General features: G+C 25.5%; 1 protein-coding gene across 1 annotated transcript in view; it reads left to right on the top strand.

The window, feature by feature from the left end:
* The first annotated feature begins 5,878 nt into the window (after window positions 1-5,878).
* LOC117167011 (lysosomal alpha-glucosidase-like) overlaps window positions 5,879-20,731 on the top strand; it is a 34,858-nt gene continuing 20,005 nt past the window's right edge. Inside the window, exons 1-5 of the mRNA XM_033351558.1 lie at window positions 5,879-5,994; window positions 10,881-11,668; window positions 11,779-11,933; window positions 18,904-19,078; window positions 19,580-19,670. Coding sequence (XP_033207449.1) covers window positions 10,937-11,668; window positions 11,779-11,933; window positions 18,904-19,078; window positions 19,580-19,670 — 1,153 coding nt within the window. The 5' untranslated portion in view covers window positions 5,879-5,994; window positions 10,881-10,936. The remainder of the gene's footprint in view (window positions 5,995-10,880; window positions 11,669-11,778; window positions 11,934-18,903; window positions 19,079-19,579; window positions 19,671-20,731) is intronic.

Below are 20,731 nucleotides of genomic sequence, written 5' to 3'. Positions count from 1 at the left end.
GCTTCGCTTCCTCATAGAGGGAGATTTTTTCCTAAAAAAAAGTTCTTTAAATATTTTTCGCGATTATGCTCTGTTATCGAAAATCTTATTTTTCAGAAAATCAGAGAGCCCATTAAAATGTAAGTCGGTGTTCTGTTACAATGAAGAACTTTTTAACTTGCGACAGTTTTAAATTCTAAATTAAAACAAAAATTTTCTTCATAGAAACAATGTTAACTTTTTTTAAATTTTCTAAGTCAGTTTATGATTTTTAGCAATATTTTTATTGTTCAGGTTATATCAGCGGTTGAATATACATTATTTTCTAGCTCAGAAATATTCGGGAATTACAGTGTTTCATATATTTAAAAGTTTTCAAATGTTTTAATTTATTTCAAACAAAAAAAAAGTTGTTATGCTTTAAAAGATAACTCTTTAACAAAATACTGGAATTTTCAACAAAATATTTGAATTTTTAACATAATAGTTACATATCCAACCTAAAGAGACAAATTAACAATGAAAAAATGTCATAGTTTATATTTTAATAAAAAAGAATGAAATTTATACAAAAAAGGAAAAGAATTTTAAAACCAAAAAGACGAATTTCCAACAAATAAAGATTTTCCACACAAAAAACAAATAAAATTTTATCTAAATTATTGAACCTTTAAACCAAAAGACAAATATTATTTACAAAAATGCAATTTTTAAACAAAAAATATCACTGTTCAACAAAAAATTAATTTGCCACAAAACAGATGCATTTTTACGCGATTTTTTAACTAAAAAATATCAATCTTAAAAAATGGAAAAGTTCCATTTTCTGTTAAAACATGAATTCTAAAAAAGAAACTTTTAACCAACGAGACAACTTTTCAACTTCAAATATAAATCTTTAACAAAAAAAGTGATTTCTTAACAAAACGATTCAACAGAATGTTTAAAACAAATTAGTTGAATTAACAAGCAAAGAAGAACGATTTTTAACCAAAAAGTTTCATTTTCATACAAAAAATGAATTTTTTTCTGTAACAGATGAAGTTTTAAATGAAAAAGTTAAATTTTCAAAAAAATAGTTGAATTTTCTGTTGAAAGAGATTTCAGTCGAGTTTTCACGATCAAAAAATAAAATTTTTAAAAAAGAAATAAGCTTCTATAAAAGAAAATTAATTTTCCATCAAAGAAGACGAATTTTTAACCAAACAGAATGACTTTTTAACTAAATTGTTGAATTCTATATTAAATAGTTGCATTTTTATCAAAAAAATATCAAATTTCTCTTCAAGCACAAAAATTTTTAATTACAAAAACAAAAAGTTGAGCTTTCATTAAAAGAATATTTCATTTGATTCTGCAAGATGAAAAATGGATTTAAAAAAAAAAATAATAAACTTCTTTTTCCGACCAAAAAGGATGAATTTTTAACAAAATAGTTGAATTCTCTACCCAACAGTGGAATTTTCATCCAGAAAATATTTCAGTTCTTTTTTCAACACCCAAAAATTATATTTATACAGTAGAATTTTCAACCTAAAATTATGACTTTAACAAAATTGTTTAATTCCAGTTAACGCAGCAACGTCAAAAATTGAATTTTTGTAACAAAAAAATAAGTTTCTACGAAAAAAATTAAATTTTCAATCGAAAAAGACGAATTTTTTCAACGAAAAAGAATGAATTTTTAACAATAGAGTTAAATTCTCTACCAAATAGTTGCATTTTTATCCAAAAAAGATCAATTTTGTACTAAAACAGATAAATTTGTAATAAAAAAACCAATTTTTTTTTAAAGTGTAACTATCATCCAGAAAATATTTCAGTTCATTTTTCAACACCAAAATATAAATTTTAAACAAAAAGTAAATTTTCTACGAAATAGTGAAGTTTTCAAGAAAATAGTATAATAGCTTAATTTCTAACCAAACAGTTGCATTTTTATTAAAAAAAAGATTTAATTTCTGCTAAAGCAGGTAAACTTTAAAATAAAAAGACAAAATTAAAAAAAAAAGTTAAATTTTCAAAAGAAAAGTTAACGAAAAAATGCAATTTTCTATTAATTAAAATAAATTCTGGGAGTAGATAAAATTCGTCCAAATTTCATTATCATATTTTTTTACTTTTCGAGATTTGGTGAACAGAACAAAGTTACATAAATACACACACGGCATTTAAAAACAAAAATTTCGATCTCCTGGCCTCGAATTATATCGAAATAAGTAAAGAAAAAGTAAATATGAAATTGTAGGTCATGCACGGTGGCCGCTGGACCGAGAAACCGTCAATTTTCTGCAACCAGTAAATGACAGTGAAATTATTTTTTGACTGGGAATTTTACAAATTTTTAGCAAAAAGAAAAAACCTATCCATGTTTGATTTCAACAGTTTTTAAAAGTAATCAGTTGAATTGTTATATTTTTTCAATTATATCATTAAGTTTACAAAGCGTACTTCGAAAATCTTTCACTTACAAACTTTCCATTTTGAATTTTAATTTTGAAATGTAAGAAAGAGTTTTGAAATGCAGGTTTAACGACTTCTAAAATTAAAAATTAGCAGCGTTTGAAATCGAAAATTTTGAAATTAACAAACTTTTTTAGTCGATTAAATATGAATATTAATTATAATGTGTTATAAAATTGAACTATATACATTAAGGATTAACAAGTGAATAATAATTGATTGTATAAGACAATTTGGAATCAGTGAAACTCTGCAATAGCCCTCCCTTTTATAGCCTTTCCGAGAATTGACGGCGCGCCGCATGCAGGTGTAACAGGTGCTGCGTGAGGTGCGCGGGATCTGTGGCTATCACTCAGGCGCGCAGTCAGGCGTGGACAAACAAAAGCGGAGTAGGCTATAAAAAGTTAGTTGCCACCCACCGTTAGCCCCGAAATCAGCGCTATAGAAGATGTGCACTGTAAATAAATCATAAATAAATATTTTATTAATTTAAATATAATTATTTTATTTAAATTTAAGAAGTATTACCTATTTTCAATTTAAAACAACTTCAATATAATATATTCATAATTAAGGGCTTTTATTGAATTTAAAATATTCTTTTAGTCTAATATTTTAAATCTTGTAATTAAGAAAAATAACAGTTGCTTTATATTTAGAAATATTTGAATGATCATTTTAAATCAGTAATTATATATCAAGCCTTCAAAACTAAACTTTCAACATTACAATTTTAGTTGTTCTATTTAAAAAAATGTAATCTACAAATAAAATTTTTGAACTTTGAAAAAAGATATTAGAAGGTCTGAACAATTTTTTAATTAATATAAAGTTCGAAATGATTTCAAATAATTTAAACGAAGTGTCTGCGTATACCGACAAAATCCGGCTACTCGTACCAAAATTTCGATGCAAATAGCCCACGTAGAGTTCTGAGCCGGTTATATTATTTTGAGAACGGTAACGAGAATATCACCGAAAAATAAATTCTTGGAGAATTTATGAGAATCTCAGAATTTATTTTAATTAATAGAAAATTGCATTTTTTCGTTAACTTTTCGGTTGAAAATTCAACTCAATATTCTTCTTCATTTTTTCCTTTTTATTTTAAATTTTATCTGCTTTAGCAGAAATTAAATCTTTTTTGGATAAAAATGCAACTATTTGGTAGATAATTTAACTATTTTGTTAAAAATTCATCCTTTATGGTTGAAAAAATTCGTCTTTTTGGATTGAAAATTCAATTTTTTTTCGTAGATACTTATTTTTTTGTTACAAAAATTCAATTTTTGATATTACTGATTTAACTGGAATCTTTTTTGGATGAAAACTCAACTTTTTTGCAACAAAAAATTCTTCTGCTTTAAGATCAATTTAATATTTTTTGATAAAAATTAAACTATTTGCTAGAGAATTCAACAAATTTGTTCAAAAGTCATCCTTTTTGGTTAAAAATTCGTCTTTTTGTATAAAACTACAACTTTTTGGTTAAAAATCGTTCTTCTTTGCTCAATAATTCAACTCATTTGTTTTAAAAATTTGGTTGAATCGCTTTGTTAAGAAATCACTTTTTCTGTTAAAGATTTATATTTTGAGTTGAAAGGTTATCTTGTTGGTTAAAAGTTTAATTATATTGTTATAAATTAATCTTTTTTAATTGAAAATGCAACTACTTCGGTCAATGTTAAATTACATTGTAAAATATTTTTATTGAAGTCTTATGTCTGGTTGAAAGTTTAACTGTTTAGTGTTTAGAATTCATTTTTTAACAGAAAATGAAACTTTTCCATTTTTTAAGATTGGTATTTTTAGTTAAAACTGCACATTTTTTTGTAACAAAATTATTTTTTAGTTTGAAATTTCCTTTTTTTGTTTCAAAATGCATCAGTTTCGTGGAAAATTAATTTTTCTTTAACAGTAATATTTTTGGTTTTAAAATTGAATTTTTATCAAGAAAATTTGTCTTCTGATTTGATGGTTGAATAATTTAGATAAAATTTTATTTATTTTTTTAGTAAAAATCTTTATTTGTTGGAAATTCGTCTTTTTGTTTTTAAAATTCTTTTCTTTTGTTGTATAAATTTCATTCTTTTTCTTTTAAAATATAAACTATCACACTTTTTCGTTGGTAATTTGTCTCTTTAGGTTGAATATTTAACTATTATGTTAAGAATTCAATTATTTTGTTGAAAATTCTAGTATTTTGTTAAAGAGTTATCTTTTAAAGTAGGAAAAACTTTGTTTTAAAATAAATTAATACATTTGATAATGTTTAATTTGTATATGAAACACTGTAATTCCCTGAACAATGAAATTATTGTTAAAAATCATAAATTCGTAAATTCTTTTAAATTGTCCTAAATTCTGTCATATTCTCTGTTATATTAGCTGAACTTAAATTCTCGGGAATTTAAGAACTCTTAAGCCCACGGCCCAATTAGAAGTTTTGAAGAAATTTCTAGAAAAATTCAAATTTTGAATAAATGCAAAACAACATGTATATGTTTCAAGATTTTGAAATAAAATTTGAAACCTTTTTACCGATTTCTGAACTATTTAAAATAAAAATAATTCAACTTTTAATTTATGAAGTGCTCAGTTTCTAACAAAAACTGAATCGTTTACATTTTAATAGTTGCTAGCTTGAAATTGATTAAAATGATTTACAGCTCGGTTTTTATTATTTCAAATGGAAAAATTTTTAGGAGTTCGAATTTTGTTATTCCATTGGTTATGAACAATTTTTGCAAACCGAGAATTTTTTTATGTGATTAAACTTTTCCCGCTGTCATTACAAACCTCCCTATATGGATAAGTAATTATTTAAAAGATTATAATTTTTTATTTATGAATTTATTATAAATCACAGGCTTTAGACATTCCCTCCTTTCCTCTATTTTTATACTTATTTTTGAAAACTTTAAGCCGAAACTTTTTTTTTGTAGTGAGAAAGTTATTTTGCATTTTTTTCAGTTAAACAAAAATTCAGATGTCGCTAAAGCTGTTTTTGTGACTTTTTTACGAAATTGTTGAAAATAAAAAAAAAACATCAATGGTATTTGAAATTGTTTATATTTTTAGTTTTTGGAAATAAAAATACAGAAGGACGTAAACGCGCGCCTCGCACACGTGAATTTACTACTAGTATATTGTAATTTTTTATTTCAATTTTCAAATAAATTTAAATTGTTCATTTTCAATGGTGGTATTGTTGGTTTCACTCACAAGATTTTTATTAAACACAGTAGATAGACGGGGGAACTACAATCCTCTGGCGCATGTCTACGGCGCATGCTCATCGCGTGGTGTTGGTGTTTGGGCTCATTCATCTTCATCTCTGCTATATTTCATTCCGTATCGTTACAAGCGTACAAGATTATTTGCGAAGTATCCAAATTCTTGTACCTCGTCTCTGGTATCACTCGAATGTCGTATGTCTGGAACTTAAACCAGTGAGGATCCAGTAACTACAATAAAAATACTCTTCAATGAGCAATAACATAAGTTCTAATAAAAAATACTTGAGCATTTGAAACTCCGGCAAAATAACAGGTAAGTGTTTCAGCATAACTATAATATATAATGTTTATGTTAGATAAATAAGAAATGTAGACTCTCTCATGGTCTGCAAACAATAATTTTAACTGCAATCAAATATCATTATAATAGAAAAGTATCTAAATTTTAACCAAAATAGTATATATTATATATCTACCCCCGATGTTTTGGAGCAAAAGGTTATGTTTTCATTCTTTACAGGGCCGCCTGAGTTGATCGATTTTTAAATACTTTTGAATTCAGGGATTCACGTATCAACTTGTAAAGTTTGATCAATGGAAAAAAATATAATTAAAATTACAATGTCCTAATGTATAAATTCGAATATTTATCTTAGATTTCGTACATTTTATATTCCAAAACTTAAATTCAAATATCCAAATCCGTTTGGTTCTTTTTCTGTTCTACATGTTGAATTTAATGGAAAAAATAGTATTTCAGATCCACAGGATACGTCTCTTCTTCTGTTTATATTAATTACAATAACTGTAAAAATATTTGCGGGATCAGGAAGTACGCTCTTATTTTATAATTATCATTTCTTTGATCAATATTTTGATATAAACCATTTACGATATTTTTTAATAAAAATAAGAATTAGATCTGCTTCTCGAGGCTTAAAATATGAAAATTAAATTTTCATTATTATTTATGATAAAATTAATTTAAAAAACACCAGAATAAAATTCTTATTTTATTGATTTTTTCGCGCCCTTTTGCCATTTAATATTCTTTCAAAGAGTTCAAGGGATTTTAAGGCATTTAAATAAATCTAATGGGACTTTTAATTAAAGACTTTCCTACACTTTATCAGGATTTTAAAGGATTTTAAAACTTTTATGGTATTTTTGTTGATTTCAAAAGACTTTAAAAAATGTCAGACGATTTTTATGGGATTTCGATAGATATACCAAATTTGTAAATATTTTACAATATTGCTATAAATTTCAAAAAATTTCACAAGTATTAAGTGATTTAAGATGCGTAAAAAACTGCCATGCAGTTTTAACGAATTTTCTAGGATTTTCGGAAGAATTTTAAATAGGATTTATAATATTTTAGAATGCTTTAAAAGATTTGAAAGAATTAAAAAAATTTTCCATCCTTTCAAAATATATCAAAGAAATATGAAGGAACTATTCGATTTCATAGGACTTTAAATATTTCAAGGAATATCATCAAGAGCTTTGCAGCATTTCAAATGTTTAGAAATATTTTAGGGTACTTTAAAAGATTCCAAGGAATTTTCAATAGATTTTAAAGGATATAAAATATTTTAGATTATTTTCATAAAGATTCTAAGGAATTTTCGATAGATTTTTAACAAATTGAAATGATTTCAAACATTTTTAGGGTAATTTTAAAGTTTCTAAGAAATTTTGCAAAGCTTTAAAAAGTTTCGAGGGGTTTCAGAGGATTTTAAATATTTGAGGGTTTTTTCAATATATTTCGATCAATTGAAGTGTTAGAGAGAAACTTTAGAATAATTTTAAAGGTTCCCATAAAATGTAATAAGCTTTAAAGTATTTTAAATAATTTTAAATAATTAAAAAGTATTTGAAATATTTTAGGGTATTTTAAATGATTCCAAGGAATGTTCATTAGATTTCAAAGGATTTTAAATATTTGAGAATATTTAAAAATATTCCAAGGAATTTTCAATCAGTTTTAATCAATTCTAGGGATATAAAAAAAATCTTAGAATAATTTTAAAGTTTCCAAAAAATGTTGAAAATCTTTAACGTATTTTAAGGAATTTCGAAATATTTCAAAGGATTTGAAATATTTGAGGTATTTTAAATGTTTCCAAGGATTTAAAATATTTGTGAGTATTTTGAAACATTCTAAGGGATTTTTAAAGCACATATTCATTTTAAAATGTTTAAATAAAATTTGATGCAGTTTAGAAGAATTTCGGAAAATGTAGAACGATTTTAAAGAAAGTATAAGGTTTTAAGATATTTTGAAAGATTTAATGAGATTTTCAAAGAATTTTAACGGATGTTATCAGATTTCACAGAATTTCAGGAAAAATCTAATTATTAATTAAATTGTATTTATTATTATTTATTATTATAACGTATTATTATGTAATTATTATTTAATTATTAATTAAATTGTAATGTAAAAAATTCGTATTTTCTGTTCGAAAAGTAATTTGTTGTCATTGTTTGGAGTAAAAAATTGTTCTAAAAACAGTATGTAATTATTTAAATAATTATTTATTGTCTATTTTTAATAAAAATTGTTTTAAACAAATATATGTCTGTTAAAAATTAGAGGAAATGTATCAAAATTATGTAATTATTCAACAAAAAGTAGCATAGGATACCAATTTGAAAAAAGTGAACAGGGCTGGCTCAATTTTCAGAAATTTTGAAAATAAACAATAATTAATTGTTTACATAATTACATCATGTTTTTAGAAAAATTTTCTACTCCAAACAATAACAAAGTATTGCATTTCAATAAGAAAATACGATTATTTTTTACATTTTTGGGAAACAAATAATTGTTTAAAATATTTTGATATTGTTTAAACAATTGTAAATTGTTTAAAAAGTCATGGTAATATTCAAGCTGTCCATTAGTAAATATATGTATGAAAAAGACGGCGCAAATTGCTAAAACATAACAATACGTAAAAATGTAGTTTTTTTATTGTTGGGCCATATTTGAGGCGTGTCGGGGAGGTTGGAGGTGGCTTGAAAATTAAAGTTATTAGTATTGTTTTATTTCGTATACGTGTTAATATTCGAATTTCAAAAAACCAAAAATTACGGATTTTATTCCTCCGGAAATGCTAAATAATATAATTATATATATTGTAATTAAATTATAAATTAAACTGATTATTTTAAAAAATCGAATAATTCTTATTTTCATCATAGTTTTACATTTGATGTTAACTATATATATTAATTTTAATAGCACGTGCATTAGTTTCATATTTTTCGGTGTATTTAAAAAAATTATATGTTTAGAAATAATTTTCATGTTGCAAACCCTTATAATAAAAGTCAAATATTACACAAAATAATCAATTTTTTATTTAATCTCGCTTTGTCTGCTTGTTTTGTGAAATCAAGTTGGCCTTTTTAATGTAGGGAAACAATTCCCGGGGTTTTCTCCGTTTCACAAAGATTTTTCAGTCATTATAATTTAAAAATTCGAACTCTTATAGCTGAAAATTGTTTCTAAGTTGAAGTAATCAAAACTTAACTACAAATCAAGCACTCAAGTGGAACTTTTTTAATTAAAAAAATTTTAAGCATATTATGGTTTGAAATTGTGTATTTTTGTATGTTGCATTTATAATTGCTTATTTAAAAAAAAAAATCAAACATTGAGAAATATTAGAAACATTGTCTTTTTTATTTCAAAAATGTTAAATGGTATCTTTTAGACTAAAATAATATTTGAATAGGATTTTAAATTGAATAAAGCATTCAATTATGAATCTATTAATTTGAAATTATTAAAAAAATTTAAATAGTTTATAAAGTTCCAACTGGATGGTTGCATTGTTTGACTACTATGGCTTTGGAATTGAAGCAGTTCAACTTTAAACATTGAAATCTGCAAATTGTTTGATTTGGACAAATTCAGAATCGTCTTGTAAAATGAATTATTGATCAATTTAAAAAAAAACTCAAACTGCTTTTTAATATTTAAAATCACTCATTTATTTATATTTACAGTAAATGCACTCCAAATGTTTTTATCCAAACATTTTAATTTTAAGCGCTTTTAATTTTTAATTGTTTAAATCTTCAAAACTGCATTTTTTAATTCTTTAAATTGGAAAGGTATGCTTAAAAATAAAGACCTATACTGGAAGATTCTTTAAGTTCAAAAATTCCCGGTCATTTCCCGGCCCAGCGGCCACCCTGAAAATATTTGTTGGATATTTTCAGGGTGGCCGCTTGACCGGGAAACCGGGAATTTCAAGAGACCGGGAAACCCAGGAAATGACAGTGAATTTATTTTCTTCACCAGAAATTTTACAAATTTTTCGAGAAAAAACTTCAAACTTGGTTTCAACCGGTTTTTAAATAATTAGTTAAATTTTTATCTTTTTCAATTATGATATCATTCAGTTTCGAATGCGCAATTGAAAAATCTTTCACTTTAAAAATTTTCCATTTTAGATTTTCATTTTTAGGCGTACATTTTTATTAGAAGAATTTTTAAAATGTATTTATTTATTAATTTAAAATTTTTATAATTTTTAAAATCAATAATACTTAAATAATTAAAAATTAGAAGCGTTTTAGTCGAAGGTTTTGAATAAAAATTATTTTTGCTTGATGAACTGTGAATATAAATTAATTTATGATTTTAAACATTAAATTATACTTTCAGGAATAAAAAGTGCATAATAATTTATTTTACACGACGATTCGGAACCAGTTCACAATTTTATAGTTGCCAGATTTTAACGTTAAGAATTAAACTTTTTAAATTGGAATGTCTTATTGGTTAAACAAATATAAACGCAGGATCGAAACTTTATAACCTATTTTCAATTTTAAAATAACTTCAAAATAATATATTCATAATTAAAGGCTTTTATCAAATTTCAAATATTGTTTCAGTCTGACAATGTACCCGCGTAGCGGGCAGATTTTAAAAATGTTAGTAATCGTGAAAAAACTCGGATGTGACTGGGAATTTTTTTCTTTGATTAAAACGGCCACCCTGTATTTCGCATAATTTTCGTTTGTTTATAAATTATTTCTTACCATGACATCACAAGTACTTATAATTGTAGAATGAGTTTTGAATTTTACAAAACAACACAAATTACAGTTAATAAATTTTTCTCGTTGTTGGTCATGTCTTACAAAAAATATGCATTCTATTTCTACAATTTTTAGATATTTCAGCTCAGAATAAAATCGAATCTTTTTAAGAAATCACATGCAACAATAAAATGTATCAAAAATCAAAAAGAAATGGAAAATCAAAAAAATCAAATGCAGTGCCGTCAACACCCTCAAATGTACCGCAATCTGAAGCACTTTTAGAATCGATATCTGAAAGTTCAGACTCTTCTGATAGGTATGAGTCTCCTCCAAGTCTGCAAGAATTTCAAACATCGGCTTCTATAATAAATAGATACAACAAAGGTCAGAGAGATATTGAACAAATTAATATTATGCAAGCAGAACAAGGTAGAAAGTTGAAGAATTATACATCAATCTCGATAGCCATAGGATCTATTTTGATTATTGCACTCTTAACTATTCTTCTCTTCTTAATTGTCGTCATGAGTAAAACAAACAGAGAATTTAATAAAATTGATGAAGAATTAGAATACCTCCATGAAAAGGTTCAGGACATGACCTGTTCAAATGTTCTTGACAACTTTAAATTCGATTGTCATCCAGAAGACGGGGCAACTCAACTTTCTTGTCTCGGACGAAACTGTTGCTGGAATCCAACTGTTGACCTAAAACATTTGCCTCAAGGGCAAGATCTTGACGTACCATCTTGCTATTATCGTAGTGATTGGCAACCATATAAATACCAAAATGATATAAATAAATCTGGATCTGATTACACTGCGTATTTAAAACTGGACGAAGAATCACATTATTCTAAAAATTTGAAACTCGTAAAAATTAAATCTACTAGTCTCGACGATTCAACGCTACGTGTAAAGGTATAATATACTTTTATATTATTATAAATAATTTGTAATGTATCAATGAATCAATTTATTCATTTATTCTTATAATTATCTATTAAAAACGTATTTTGTATTATATATAGTTGTACGATCCAGTACAAGGTCGATATGAACCGCCCTGGCCAAAAACTAATATAAAAGAAGAAACAACATTCAGGGGGGAAAAATTATATTCACTAGAACTTGATAAGTCTACCCCTGGTTTCACAGTAAAGAGAAGATCTGATTCAACGACTATGTGAGTTCCTAAAGTTCTTTATAGTAAAGTCAAACCACCTTAGCCACTATACTTTTTTATTTTAACCCTTTGCGGCATGGTGGGAATACCGTATTCCCACCTTTTTTCATATCATTTTTTGCGATTTCAGAGTAGTTTTTATTCGATTTTCCACAGGTTTTTTTTCAATTTCATGCTCGCAGTATGATAGAAAATTGAAATTTTGTGCGAAGGGTCTAAATTTTTTAAATTATTTGTTAATACTCATAAACAAAGGTGAAAAAAGCCTTTTTTGTTGAAAAAAATTCATTATTGAAAAAAACTTTCCATTATATCCTTGTGAAAATGGGTGCTCAAGGGTTTTTGGGGTCGCTGAATACGAATCTGGACTCAGATTTTGAAAATTCAAAATGGCGGATCCAATATGGCTGCCGAAATTGGGAATATTTTTGGATTTTATCTGAAAATTGGTATCCAGGGGTTTTTGGGGTCAGTGATCACGAATATGAACTCAGATTTTGGAAATTTAATATTGTGGATCCAAGATGGCGCCAGAAACATGGGATATTTTTGGATTTTTTTCTGAAAATTGGTATACAAAGCTTTTGGGGGTCTCTGAGCACGAATCTGAAATTAGACTTTGAAAATCCCAAATGACGGATACAATATGGCGGTCAAAATAATAAAGTTTTTGGATTTAAAAAAAATTAGTGTACAAGGATTTTTGGAGTCACTGATCACGAATCTGAATTTAGATTTTGAAAATTCAGAAAATTGCTACTAATCCATGTTTTAGGTGAGTAGGTGTATATTTTTCAAGCCTTAATATTCTAAATATTTGTCATTTTGAATACAGATTCAAGATCAGCGACCCCCTGTCTGTGAAAACTTTCAAAAAACAATTTAGAAATATTTTGAATTTTGGCCCGCCATTTTGAATGTTCAAAATCTAAGTTCATATTCGTGATCAGAGATACCAAAAACCCCTGAACACCAATTTAAAAAAAAAATCCAAATTTTGCCGGACATATTGGATCCGACATTTTGAATTTTCAAAATATGAGTTCGAATTCGTGATTAGCGACTTCAAAAAACCCCTGTATACCAATTCTTTAAAAAAATCAAAAAATATTCCAAATTTAAGTCGTCATATTGGATCGACCATTTTGAATTTTGTAGATATGAGTTCAGATTCGTGATAAGTGATCCCAAAAACCCCCGTATACCAATTTTCAGAAAAAAAGTAAAATGCCAAACGTTAGTCGCCATATTGGAACCGCCAATTCGAATTTTCACAATCTGAGTTCAGATTCGCAATCTGCGACCCCCATAAACCCCCTACGTACCAATTTTCATGAAAACTCGTTTCCCTGAAAAATACATGCTGGAAAGGTTTAAGCAAAAAAGGAGATGCCACTGAAGATTGCAGCGTTTATAAGCGAAATTATTTTTCAAATTACTCAAATTAATTTTATTTGGTTCAATTATCGTAAGAATAATGTATTATGTGATTTTAGATGGTAATAAAACATTATAATGTTAGGTGGCACCACTTCCATGTTACCTTGGGAAAATTTGGATTTTGGACGCATAGATTCGGATTTAGTTAGTTGGCATCGTTCGCAGCGCCTCTCGCGGAAAAGCGTTGGAATACAAGTTTTCCAAATTGTATTATTCCTCATTAAAAGCGTTCCAAATTGTACACCTTTAGATTGAATTTTAAAAATTGGAAAATTGTATTAGGAAAGATTTGAAATTTTATCATTTCTAATTTAAAGCTTTTAGAATGAAACAATTTTATTTTAAATATAAGAATATCGAATTTCAGTGGTTTAAGATAATAAGAAAATTTCGAAAATAGGACAAGTTCAAAATCACAACAAGGAAATATTTGCCAAATACAATTTTGAAAATTGAATAATTTAAAATTCAATGGAGTTAAAACTGTATTATGTGTAATTAAGAGCGTTCTAAATTGATAAATTTCAGATTAACATTTTTTTTTAATGGAGATTTTTTTTAGAAAGGGTTTGAAATAGTATCATTTCTATTTCAAAGCATTTAAAATTGAACGATCTTATTTTGAATTGAAGAATCTTAAATGTGAATAATTTAAGATTAAAATTTCAAAAATAGGACAAATTGAAAACTTAAAAATGAAATATTTGCAGATTAGAATTTCGAAAATTCGCAACAACTTTTTTCTGCAGATTATCCTTTTAGTTATAAATTTTATTATTTAGTGGAAAGTTTAATAATTTTCTAAAAAGACGTCCATTTTAGATGAAAATTGTTTAAAATTTTTATTTTGGTGTTAGAAAGTGAACTGGAGTCTTTGAATGAAAATTTAATTATTTTGTTTAAGGTTTTTTTTTTGTTTAATTCATCATTCTGAGGAGAATTTTGATCTTTTTAAAATAAAAATGTAACTTTTCGGTTGAAAATTCAACTTTTTTTAAAAGTTTGTCTGTTTTATTTAAAAATTCACCTGATTTAGCAGAAATTACACCTTCCTTGGATGATAATGTAACTGTTTGGTTGAAAATTCAGCAATTTTGTTAAGTCATAATTTTTGGTTGAAAATTCTACTGTTAATATGACATTTGGATGTTGAAAAAAAACTGGAATATTTTCTGGATAAAAATTTAACTATTTTTGAAAATTTGGTTTTATTTAATGAAAAATCCATTTGTTTTAAGAAAATATATTTTTTTATAAATATGCAACTATTTGTTAGAGAATTCAACTATTCAGTTAAAAATTCATCCCTTTTGCTTGAAAGAATTCGTAATTTTCGATTGAAAATTAAATTTTTTGTAGAAAATTATTTTTTGTTAAAAAAAATTTATTTTTCATTTTGCAGAGTCAACTGGAATCTTTTTTGGATGAAAAATCAACTTTTTGGTGATTAAAAATTCTTCTGCTTTAAAAGAAATTTAATATTTTTTTATAGAGTTCAAAAATTTGGTTAAAAAGTCATCCTTTTTGTTTAAAAATTCGTCTTTTTGGATTGAAAATTCAATCATTTTTCTTTGCTTGAAACACAAGCAAAGAAAAATGATATTTAACCAAAAAGTTAATATTTCATTAAAAAAAAAATGAAATTTCTATAACTTTCTGAAGAAATCACTGTTTTTGTTAAAGATTAATAATTTACGTTGAAAATTCATCTCTTTGGTTAAAAGTTCAATTATTTTGTTGAAAATTAATCTTTTTTAATTAAAAATTCAACTACTTGGGTAAAAGGTAAACTACATTGTTAAAAATTAATTTTTTTGATTGAAGGCTTATGCCTGGTTAAAAATTTAACTGTTTAGTGGAAAATACATTTTTTTAAGATTGATATTTTTTAGTTGAAAATTCACCTTTTTTGGAAAAATATCATTTTTTAGTTTGAAATTTCATTTCTGTTGGGTAAAAATGCATTAGTTTCGTGGAAGAATAATTTTTTGCTGAACTCATATTTTTTGTTCGAAAATTAAATTTTTGTATAGAAAATTCGTCTTTTAGCTTGAAGGTTGAACAATTTAGATAAACTTTTTTCTTGAGTGAAAAATCTTTATTTGTTGAAAATTCGTTTTTTGGTTTTAATATTCCTCTTTTTTTTGTATAAATTTCATATTTTGTAATTGAAATATAAACTAAGACACATTTTGTTAGAAATTTATTTTCTTTTAGGTTGAATATTCAACTATTATGTTAAAAATTCTATTATTTTGTTGAAAATTCTAGTATTTTGTTAAAAAGTATATGAAATACTGTTTTATTCCGTTCATAAAATATTCTATGTTAAAAGTATCACAAGATCAAAATGCTGGAATTTTAATATTAATGATTTAAAATGAAAAATTAGTCAAGGAAAAAGCAGAGAATTTTGAAAACATTCTCGGTTTCGCATTTTTCCGCAAGAGGCGCTACGAGCGATGCAAACTAACTAAATCCGAATTCGCGCGTCCAAGTTTTCCGGGAGTGGGGTCTCCTTATACTAATTCGTGGGTGGCACCAAAAAAAGATTTATTCTAAAATCTTATCGGAAGACTGCGTTTTTTTCGCCCACGCACACTAAACTTTATGGACAAACAATCTGAAAAACCTCTATACTTTCCACTAAACTTTCCTCTTTCGATTATTAAAATATGATGAATGTTTTTTTATTGTTGCTTAATATTAAATAAAAGTAATTAATGAAAGAAAATTCGAGAATTGAGGGTTTACTGGAAAGTTAACACTTTTCCCTAATCAAATATAGCTTATTTCATTAAAATAATAAACATGGCCTTATAATGAGTTATTTTCATTGAATATCATATACTGTATGCTTTTTACGATAATTGCACAACAAACAATTTATTTGAGTAATTATTAAAAATGTTATATTTTTGATAATAAATAGAGCGACTGAAGAATTCCGAATAATAAAGCTCCCGACACTGTACAATTCTTGAATTGGAAAATTCCCGAATAATACAATTCCTTAATAATAAAATTTCCGAATAATAAAATTCCCCAATCGAAAAATTCCTTAATTATAAAATTCTCGAATTGGAAATTCCGGGATAATAAAATTCTCGAACAGTTTATAATATTACCAAATTGAACAATTCCCGAATAATAAATTTTCCAATTAATATAATTCCCGAACAGTTTATGAGATTACCGAATTATACAATTTTCGAATAATGAAATTCCCGACAACTTGCAATATTCAGGGTGGCCGTTGGACCGGGAAATGATCGGGAATTTTCGGAGACCAGGAAAAACCGGGAAATGACAGTGAATTTATTTCTTGACCGGGAATTTTACAAATTTCCAGAAAAAAAATCTGTTAAAATTCGATTTCAACAGTTTTTAAAATAATTAGTTGAATTGATATCTTTTTCAATTATGATATCATTCTGTTTATAATGCGTAATTCGAAAATCTATTACCTGAGAAATGCTCTATTTTAGATTTTTATTTTTAAGCCTATATGTTTAATTTAAAGAATTTTAACGTGCAGTCTTGAAGACTTGATCAATTAAAAATTAAAAACGTTGGCAGTTGGAAATTTTTGATAAAAAACAGTTTTATTTTATCAACTGTAAATATAAATAAATAATTAATAAAATGGATCTGTACTTTAAGTATTAAAGACTGAACAATAATTGATTTCATAAAACGATTCTAAATCCGTTGAAATTGAAGAATTTCCAGATTCGCAATTAATTCGTAATTAAAGGCTTTTATTAAATCAAAAATATTGCTTCAGTCTAAATTATTCAATTTTTTACCCATTTAATTTTAAAATTTTTGATTAAGAAAAAGGATAATTATTTAATATTTAGCAATATTTTACTTGTAATTTAAGAAGGCTAAATTGAAGCTAAATATTTAAAAGTAAGCAATTAGAAACCTAATTTGTTTGGCATAGAAAGCTTTGAATTTTTTAAGTATCAAAAAACTGTTAACATTTTAACGTCACAATTTTTATTGTTCTACTTAATAAAATGTTTAATTTGTAAGCGAAATTGTTGAATTTTGATGTAGAAATTATAATTGTATACGTTTGTGAAAGAAAATTTCAGAACTTCTAAACATATTTTAAACTGAATAATTTTTCGAAATGAAGAATCATTTTTAATTTTCCTAGGAATTTTAAGAAAATGTTTTTATTCATTTGGAGTCTTTCACAATTCTTAAAAAGCCTCTAAATTTTTTTGTAAACTGCAAAAATCTACATTTTGTTTTAAATTAGGTTCTGAGTATTTTCACCGAAATTTCGTTACGAATAACCAAATTTTTTTGGTAAACACGCTTCTATAAAATTATTTGAAATCATTTTAAGTTCTAAATTAATTTTTAATCTATTTGAATCTTCTAAATATCTCTTAAAACTACTCAAATTGTTTCTAAAAATAATAACTGTTCAATTGTTATTTAGAAATCCATATTTTAAGGACATTTTTTTTAATTCGCAGGATTTTCTAAAGTTTGTAGGATAAATTCAATTAATTTTTAAAGTTATTGAGAAGTTTTGAACAAATTTCAAAAATAAAGCTGAATTTGAAAAAAATTAAAACTGTTTCTAGATTTCTCAAGATTTTTAAAGTTTTTCAATGATGCTTAAACTATTTAAAATGGAAATTATTTAAATTCTAATTTAAGAACTTTTAAGTTGAAAGGAATTAAAACTTTGAATTATTTAATGGCCTAAAATAACTAAATAATATCATTTTCACCATTTTTAAAGTTAATTGATTGATTCTGTAATTTAGAGCGTTGAAAATGTTAATCTGGATTTATATTTTTGGAACTTAATCTAAATCTTTGAACTTTATAATTTATGAAGGTTAAAAATTCTTAATTTTGCAGTTTCAATTCATTAAACTTGAAATTATTCAGTTGAAAAGTGTTAGTACCTTCCAGTTTATACGTGTAAATTATTGAACAATTCAAGAGAAAAATTTTGAATTTAAAAACTTTTAAACTCCAATTTTAAAAGTTAAAAACTCAAGAGTTCCACTTTGAATGCTTTAGTTTGTTGTTCTTTTTTATTACTTGTACTTTTACTGTTTAGCTTTCTTATTTCGATTTTTAAAATTTTATTGACCGGCAAAAATATTTGCGAACCGGGAAAAAACCGTGAAATGACCGGGAATTTTGTTCTTTAATTAAAACGGTCACCCTGAATATTACCGAATTTGAAAAATTCGGAATAACAAAATTTCAGAATAAAATTCCCCAATTAAGAAATTAGATTTTTTTATTTATAAAATGAATTACGTGATTAAAATTAAAAAGTTAATTCTTTGTATTCGGGAATTTTATAATTTGGAAATTTTCTTTTTTTTTTCAAATTAAACATATGGGGCTAATTTAAATGTTATATTTACGAATAAATCATTTCTACTGTAGAAAAATGTCAAAAAATAAGATTGCCGTAACTCGACGTTAAAAAAAAATGTTATAATTTTGCAGTTTAAAATAGGTTTAATATTTTTTTCATATGCAGTTTCCAATCCAATGGAGTTGGAGTTTTTATTTTTGCGGATCAGTTTTTGGAGATGAGTTCTATATTAGCCTCTCACAATATTTATGGACTAGGAGAACACAAAACTTCGCTAAAATTAAATACTAATTGGAAAAGATTTACATTTTTCAATTCGGGCGAACTTCCAAAAGAACAGGTAATAATTTCATTTTTTTTCTAAATCTTTCTAAGTCCATCGGCTTTCAATTCTTTTAAAACGGTTTAAAATTTGTTTTAATAATAATTATAAAGCCTCGAAATTGAGAAGCTATATCGCGATCTTTAATCTTGATGTTATCGGAACCAAAATATTTTGTTGGTTCAAGCTTCTTTTATTCTCATTTAGAATCCATATATCTCAGGAGTATTTCTATTAATTTTTTAAACAGAAAACTCTCATTTTTATTGCAATCCGCAGCCGCGTCCACTCCAATTTTACGTAAGTGTCCCTTTGCGGTGTAATTCCACATCCATTGCTTTGAACCTAAATTGTTTCATATTTAAATAGTGATTTAGATTGTACTGAAAGTTTTTTCGCTCTTTTGACAATTTTCCTATTTTGTTAGTTATTTAGTTGCCACTGGCATCCTTCAATTAATAATATATAAAATACTATAGCTTTATCATATTTTACTAAATTTTAAATTTTATTCTAAAGGCCAATCTTTATGGATCACATCCGTTTTACCTAGTTATCGAAAAATCTGGAAACTGCCACGGAGTTCTTCTTCTGAATAGCAACGCAATGGGTATTAAATTTTGTATCCTAAATGCATGGTTCGGACTCAAACCACTACTTTTTATAAAAATTGATTTAGAATAATTTAAATTCATCTATTCTTTATTTACACCTTTCAAAATTCAACCATTATAATTTGTAACATTTGTATATTGAAAATTTGTAAGTCTGAAACGTTCGAAATCGAATAATTTTAGATTTTATTACTAAAAATGAACAAATCCGTATTTCAGTCGTATTGTTCAAAAGGAATCTCCACGAAATGTATAGATTGTAGATTTTAATGACATTCATTTATTTTTTAGTTTATGAAACTAGAAGAAATTTTCCAAAACGACTTGGAAAAATTATGACTAATTTTTTGTGTGATATATTTCAAACTGAATATCATTCAAAAATTATATATGTCGAATTGAAATCAGTAATTTTGTTTAATCGCGTTCAAGAGACAAAAGTATCAAATTAGAAATTTCAAGTTTGAAAAAGCGTAGAATTAAATAATTTTAAAATAGAACAGTTTTAAATTGAAATGTTCTTAATAACAAACTTTTCCAATTGTAGAGTTTTTTGTTTAAAAAAATTTCAAGTTATGAATCGTTCTTAATTATTAAGAGTTCCAAAAACGTAATGTCTAGAATTTTTTTTAATTATCTTGATAAATCGGTAATTAGCATATCAAAATTTTGTAGCAACCACATAAAATAAACTGAATTTCAAATTTTTATAACAAATTCGAAATTCGAATCTTTTTTGGTTTAAATTTCATCCTTTATGATTGAAAGTTGATTCTTTTTAATTGAAAAAGTCTATTATTATATTTTTAGTCCAAAATTATCTTGTTTGGATAAAAATTCTATTATTTGGTTGAAAAATTTCATTATTTTGTTGAAAATACAATTATTTTCTTAAATTCATGGTTTTTGGTAAAAAAACTCGGAAGTTTTGTTAGTCATTCGTCTTTTCGGATAGAAAATTTATCCTTTGAATTGAAAACTAAACTTTTGGTAGAAAAATCATATGTTTTTTGGTCGAAAGTTGATTTCTTTGTCAATAGTTTTGTTGAAAATTCGT

This window comes from Belonocnema kinseyi, chromosome 2, assembly GCF_010883055.1.
Source record: "Belonocnema kinseyi isolate 2016_QV_RU_SX_M_011 chromosome 2, B_treatae_v1, whole genome shotgun sequence".
Classification (NCBI taxonomy): Eukaryota; Metazoa; Arthropoda; class Insecta; order Hymenoptera; family Cynipidae; genus Belonocnema; species Belonocnema kinseyi.
The sequence above is the reverse complement of the archived record's forward strand: the minus strand, read 5'-3'. Positions and strand labels throughout refer to the sequence as shown.